Here is a 6,758-nt window from a genome sequence, read left to right as displayed (position 1 = left end):
GTAGTCTCATTTGTATTTAAATTTTGTTTAAGAATTCAAGACCGCCATATGTTTTCAATTTGTAATTGTTGTAACTTGTAACGTGTAATTTGTAAACATGCAATTTCAATAAAATTGCAACTTTAGACGTATTTTTTTCAATTTTATTTACTCACATTGCATACAAAAGCAAACTTGAAAAGTGTAATGTAATTTGATTAAAATTGAAAAGTTGAAAAATGCAAAAAAAAAAAAAAAAAATCGTCAACCCGCCGGTTCGGGCCCGGAACCGGCGGTTCGAGCCGAAAACCGGCGGTTTTGAACCGGCGCGTAACCCGCCGGGTTTTTGAACCTGAACCGGAACCGCCGGGAGCTAGGCGGGCCGGTTCAGGTTCGCGGATTTTCCGACCCTTGACCCGCCGGTTCGGGCCCGGAACCGGCGGGTTCCGACCCTTGTGCAAGCCTATTCATAAGGCAAGAAAATGGTGTATTACTATCAACAAAAATTCAATGATAGCAATAAAATGTCAATCTTAAATTAACTGAAATTACTAATATAGCCTTCAGATTCAACACACCCCTCAGTATCAACGCATCTCACATAAAAGCTAATGTATTGACTAAGCAAGTGAGCATTGGGTTCGAATTACCAAGAGATAAATAAGGAATCATTGACCTTTAAATACACATTTTAAGAGATAAAATTGTAGTATATATACGTAAGGGATAGGTTAAAAATCTTTGATAAAATGTCCACCTGTCATCCAACCGTTAAAGTACATTATTTTATTACATAGCTTAAAGATTAACGACTTACTTATTCAGTGACTATGAAAAATGGGCGTTCCAAAATAGGCACTATTAGGTCGATTGTGAACTTTTCTTGACAATAATTGAAGCGGAAAATATTTCAATTTAAATTTAAAATAATATTTCCTATGTCCCAAGGTAGTTAGGGTATTTCTTTTGGGTACGAGATTTAAGAAATTGATTTATTAAAGGTTAAAGTAGAGAGAGTAAAATAAGAGAGTGAATAAAGTAAGAGAGATAAAGAGAGAAAAATAAAAGAGGGAATAAAGTTTTTACTAAGAGCATTAGCAGTGGGGCGCCCTAAGGCGCACCCTATGGCGCGCCACGTCATCAGTTTTATCCTCCTACACCCCACCTGCAGTGGGGCGCCCTAAGGCGCGCCACGTCATCAGTTGTACTATTGTTTTGTTTAATTAATTTAAATGTTTTCACATATAGTGTGCAAACGAAAATTAACAAAAAAAGAACAAGTAACTAAAAACCGGCGAAGATTGATTAAAAAACAAGTTACACGATTCAAGTTTACACAAAAAACCGGCTAATCTACGCAATTCTCAACGTCCGACGCAGCTCATCGATCAACGCCAGGAGATATTCGGCTTCTTCGGTTTGGTGACGGCTCCATGTCAGACAAATCGTACGATTCCGTGCTGAATTCGGGATCGTACTGCGTGTTGGCGGCGAATGATCGATATTCGTCGGGTTCTGTACCCGGCCAACGCGCCTCACCACTGAACATCGGACTGTTGGGACTTGATGAATCCATTTCGTAGTAATAAAAAATGTGAGTTTCGAGAGTGGAATCGCGAAATGAAATGTTACAAATGAAGGGTATTTATAAAAAACCCAAACCGCGTGTCATCGTCCGCCACCATCGTCCGCGGAGCCCACAATGGGGCGGACGATAGCGCGGACGATAGGCTATCGTCCGCGACATCGTCCGCCGCTCCCACAATGGCGCGGACGATATCGGCCGTGAGCATCGGGCGCGCCCGATGACAGGCACCCACAATGGTGCCATCGTCCGCGCCCGAGGACGATAGACGCCATCGGGCGCCCCATTGTGGGTGCCCTAAAAAGGAAATAACTCAACTAACTTAGGACAAACAAAAAAAAGAATATGACTCAATTATTTTAGGATGGAAGGAGTAGTATACTAAGCCCCCTTCTCATGACAAGATCCAATTCCTTTAGGGCCGGAAAAAAATTTCACATTCTTCCTTCGGGAAAGGAGAATTAAGAAAATCCTATTAATTGCAATCTTTTTTCAGACCTCCGAAAAAAGCATAGAAAAGGCCCTCCTCAAATTATTTCAATTGTATTGCCAACTATTTACCCAAATTGGGTGGCAAAGCTAAATAAGAGCCTAGCCAAATTAAATACAGAAAAGGGTGAAATTAATTCAGACCTTCCAATATTCATTAACAACTTCAGCTACTTTCTTTCATTTTTGGTGTATGTACAGCTGTTATTTACACTACTTGTATAATAATACTGTGGTGTTGTTGGCTTATCAAATGCTGTTAATGTTATACTCTCTCTATATATATGGATATTTGCCAAAAATATTCAAGTCCCAACTGCCCCATGCCATTATCAACTCTTTGTCTTTGTGCAATCATGGCCTCATTCCAAGGCCAACTGCTCTGCAAATTTATTGTTTATGTCGTTAAATCCTATGCATCATCACTACTAAGTAGCATACCAGAATTCAGTTCTTTATACTTACATATTGTCCCAATTTGCCAAATAGGTTGTTTATTCAGTTATTTAACACTCAATTAATCAAACAACCAAAAAGGTGGGACTCAGTACTATATTAGTGCTCCCTTAATCATAATCAATGGCGGACGCAGAAATTTATTTTGATATGGCAATAATATATTCCAAAACTCAAACTTAAACAAAATAACGAAAATTCAATGATATTATTATAAAAAAAGTTCGGCCACTACTTATAATATACTCCATGTATATACTTTCTTAAAGCTTGTGCCGAAATCAAATGTGACATTGATAAGAGACTGAAGAGGGAGTATTGGTTGTGGGAATAATTATCAAGATTAGTTAAGTTGATGGAATATATTCTAATAAAAGTAGTTAATTTTCAGGGCTTTACAAAAAGATAAAGAGTTGTAAAGAGGCTGGAATCTCTCAATTCTTTGTAGAGAAGCATGAGAGTTGGAGAAAAATATTAATCAAACTATCTTAAAACTCCAAAATAAATTATCTGCCACTACACATGGACGAAAACGACTGCACATAAACACAAAACACAACTTAATTTGGCATCATCTACTAACTCTCTTATCTACCTTATTTAATGTCACGATAGTAATGTAAATCATCAACACACAAATAGATAAATCATCAAATTTACGCAAGAATAATACGTGTTATCAAATTGACCCGAGATTAATTTTGTCACAAGAGTCGTAAGTCATGACTAATACGTATTACACGTGGCACGTTTCGCCACCGGTGATGACCCCCCCGCAGTAACGAGAAGTGGGCGCATTGTGGATGAAGAATAACGACAACTATATAGTTGCTAGTTGTCATCATTGAGTAGTAAATTCACAAACAAATAAATGTATAATATGAGTCTTGAATTTCAATGTATTTCGATTTCCAAATATGAGTCTGAATTTTAGGTGCAGGCATCATCGGCCCCCATATCTCAAATCAGCCCCTCACAATCATACATTTTGCTAGCACTACTATCATATCATTAGTCATGCATTAATCAATTCGCAATGCTTCTTCATCTTCGTCTTCAATTGAACTAAATTAATGGCGCGGCTCTTCCGATCCAAGTCCTGCTCTCTCAACGCAATGCCGCCGCCTCTATACGAAGACGACGAAGGCGGTTATTTTGGAGACTACAACTACAACACCGACGACGAGGAGGAAGAAGAGGAGGAGGAAGACGACGGAGGCTCGGAGAATCCGGCGACGACGCCGTTTTTGAGCCCGGGAGGAAACGGCGGCGGTAATCAGGCGCAGTTTTCGGTGCTGGGGGTTGTGGCGGCGGCGCTGAGGAAGTCGCTGGTCACGTGCTCCGTCGACGCTGACGACGTCGCGTCTGACGTGGACATAGGATGGCCAACCGACGTGCGCCACGTGTCACATGTGACGTTTGACCGGTTTGATGGGTTTCTGGGCCTGCCGGTCGAGCTCCAGCCGGAAGTACCTTCTAAACCGCCCAGCGCCAGGTTTGGTTTTAACTCTTTTTTTTCCCTTTTAATTTACTTATGTTTAATTAATTATTGTTAATCTCAATATTTAATTACTATAATTTAAGTGAGGGAAGAGAGAGACATGCATGCATATTAATTTGTGTTTGGTTGAATAATATTTGTGTTTTTGTGGAATTTAATGACTATTTAATTGTAAAATAAGTCTCTAAATCGTCTGACAATTGATTGTGTATTTTCCGTGTATTATTTTAGTAATTGGAGGTTGCACTGGATATTAAAGTTGTGTTTATTTAGTAGCAGTAATCAATTCTAAAAAATCTGTGTTTATTCAGATCTAGATTTGCAATCCAGGTGATCAAATTAATCCATCAATGCTGTTGTTTGGTGACATAATTGGAGTGGTGGGATTTAATACGGAATTCATGGGTAATTCTATCTTAAAATTTATATAGTGATTCTAATTTTTTCTTTATATAGAATCATAAGTAAATATATTTGTTTTATTTTGCCAACGCCCTCCTTCAAACTCTTTCAAAGTCGGATTATTATTCTGATCGAGTTAGACAACCCCTTCACATCGAACTGCACCAAATTTGAAGCTAAATTACTATTTATTCATTTTCTTGTTTTTGGATCAGTGAAAGTTTTTCAGTTCATATTTGACATGGATCAAGAGGTAGACGAAGAGACACTGTGGATATAGAGATTTTCTATGGTTTGTATGTAACTGATGGAATTAAAAGAGAAATACATAGAGTATTTCATTTAGGAAAACTATGACTGACATTTATACTTTAATAGAGGGCATATTTTTTGGTTTAGTACATAGATTATGACATAAGCCCTGTAAACATTTTTGGTAAGTTCACATGTAACTCTGCAAGATTTAATTGGTCCTTGTTTTTGTTTCTTTCTTCTAACACAAATTGTTTTGCATTAAGTTGATTCATGTGCAATAGTTAAAGTGGCTGGTTGAGAATTAAATTGAACAGTTGAGATTGAATGTAATGATGTGGACAGTGCTAGTGTATTTGGAGTTTCTGCACAGTCAATGCAATGTAGCTTTGACCAAAGAGGAAACAGCGTACCAACAATTCTTCTTAGGATGCAAACAAGACTCTATGAAGAAGGAGGCCTTCAAGTATGCCCAATTCTACTTTTTTTTCTTCTAGCTATATGTGTATACATGTGATTAATTGTGTGTGTGTGTGTGTGTGTTAATTTGAAGGCAGAAGGAATTTTCAGAATCAATGCTGAGAATAGCCAAGAAGAAAATGTTAGGAAACAGCTTAACAAAGGAATTGTGCCACATGGAATTGATGTCCACTGCTTATCTGGTTTGATAAAGGTAATTATAGAAGCAAATTATTAATTAGTACTAGTATAGTTTATATTGTCAAATTGTTAATGATGAAAATATGATATCAGGCTTGGTTTAGAGAACTCCCTTCAGGAGTGCTTGACTGTTTAAGTGCAGAAGATGTGATGCATTGCAACACGGAGGAAGAGTGTAGCGAGCTCGTAAAGCAGCTTCCCCCGACCGAGGGCGCGCTGCTCGACTGGGCCATCAATCTCATGGCCGACGTAGTGCAGCAGCACCACCTTAACAAGATGAATGCGAGGAACATCGCAATGGTTTTCGCTCCAAACATGACTCAGGTGCTTCTCTATTCTCAAATGACTCTAATGTCCCTCATCAGTTGTGAAGATTATAGACCAAATGACATTCTCCTAATAGACTAGTCTTTTGGATGAGTTATTAGACTGTATAATTTGAAATACTAATATATACAAGTCCAGATGGCTGATCCACTTACGGCGCTCATCCACGCGGTCCAAGTCATGAACTTTCTCAAGACCCTCATCGGGAAGACACTTGCTGAGAGAGAGGAGTATTCGGCGGTACTGGAGCAGAGTGGTGCTCCAGTTGACGAAGAATGCAATAATGCAATAGTGATGAGTAGTGGAGAGACGATGGCTGCTACCACCGCTATTACCACGCGCAAAAGGCGAACCTTAGGGCATAGTTTCAAAGACGAATACGAAGCAGACGACGGAATTCTCCGTCGCCTAAATCTTCGGAAAGGCATGCAAAAGCTATGCCGGCATCCGGTATTCCACTTGACCAAGACACAACCTAAGAAGCTATATAATTCTAATTAATCTTTTTTTTTTATTTCTAATGCAATGTTGATTTGCTAGCTAGCTTTTTTCTTTTTTTTTCATTTCACCACATAAATAGACACAATATGTAGGCAGGCTTGTTGGTTGGTTGGTTCTTAAAAGTTGGGCCTTCACTTGAAAATTAGGACTTTCTATGTATCAAAGTCTCTTATCCCTTTTCATCTTATTTATCCATTCTAACAATCTTCTTTTCAAAGAAATGAATCCATTTTTTCAACTTTAACCTAATCTCTATTTTCTCCAAATATCGAGAGAGACACCTTACCTATATATGTACCAATAAAAAATATACCAACACGTGGGATAACTTTTTTTATTCAATTCAAGAAATTCAAGAACAAGTGAAGAAAAGTAATGATATTATAAAGAGTCGATATAATAATTTATGTTCCTAGATGTGGTGTCTCGACTCAATTATTTTGTTCACTTAAATTAATAATAATCTCTTTTTTTAATTTTTGGTTTTAGTTTTGGTTTGGGTGGTTCATTTTCTACGGTCGCTATTTATACAGTATTTAATTTATTATAGTTTATTATCCAGCAGCTAGAGTGGTCCTCCCCTACCCCACATCACGTGATATAATG

At 38.1% G+C, this 6,758-nt stretch overlaps 1 protein-coding gene across 1 annotated transcript; it reads left to right on the top strand.

Moving 5' to 3' along the window:
• Positions 1-3,384: 3,384 nt before the first annotated feature.
• LOC121775497 (rho GTPase-activating protein 5-like) lies at positions 3,385-6,352 on the top strand. The gene is made up of 5 exons (XM_042172574.1): positions 3,385-4,004; positions 5,010-5,130; positions 5,218-5,337; positions 5,418-5,648; positions 5,790-6,352. Exons 1-5 carry the CDS (start codon positions 3,583-3,585, stop codon positions 6,150-6,152), a joined length of 1,257 nt encoding a protein of 418 aa, XP_042028508.1. The 5' UTR covers positions 3,385-3,582; the 3' UTR covers positions 6,153-6,352.
• The last annotated feature ends 406 nt before the right edge of the window (positions 6,353-6,758 follow it).

This window comes from Salvia splendens, chromosome 17, assembly GCF_004379255.2.
Source record: "Salvia splendens isolate huo1 chromosome 17, SspV2, whole genome shotgun sequence".
Taxonomy (NCBI): Eukaryota; Viridiplantae; Streptophyta; class Magnoliopsida; order Lamiales; family Lamiaceae; genus Salvia; species Salvia splendens.
Note: the sequence above shows the minus strand (reverse complement) of the source record. Positions and strands in the feature narration are given on the sequence as shown.

Coding starts and splice junctions, on each gene's coding strand:
- LOC121775497 (XM_042172574.1), top strand. CDS start 3,583: ATGGCGCGGCTCTTCCGATCCAAGTCCTGCTCTCTCAACGCAATGCCG. Junction 4,005..5,009: donor TCTAAACCGCCCAGCGCCAG/GTTTGGTTTTAA, acceptor TGATGTGGACAG/TGCTAGTGTATTTGGAGTTT. Junction 5,338..5,417: donor GCTTATCTGGTTTGATAAAG/GTAATTATAGAA, acceptor ATATGATATCAG/GCTTGGTTTAGAGAACTCCC.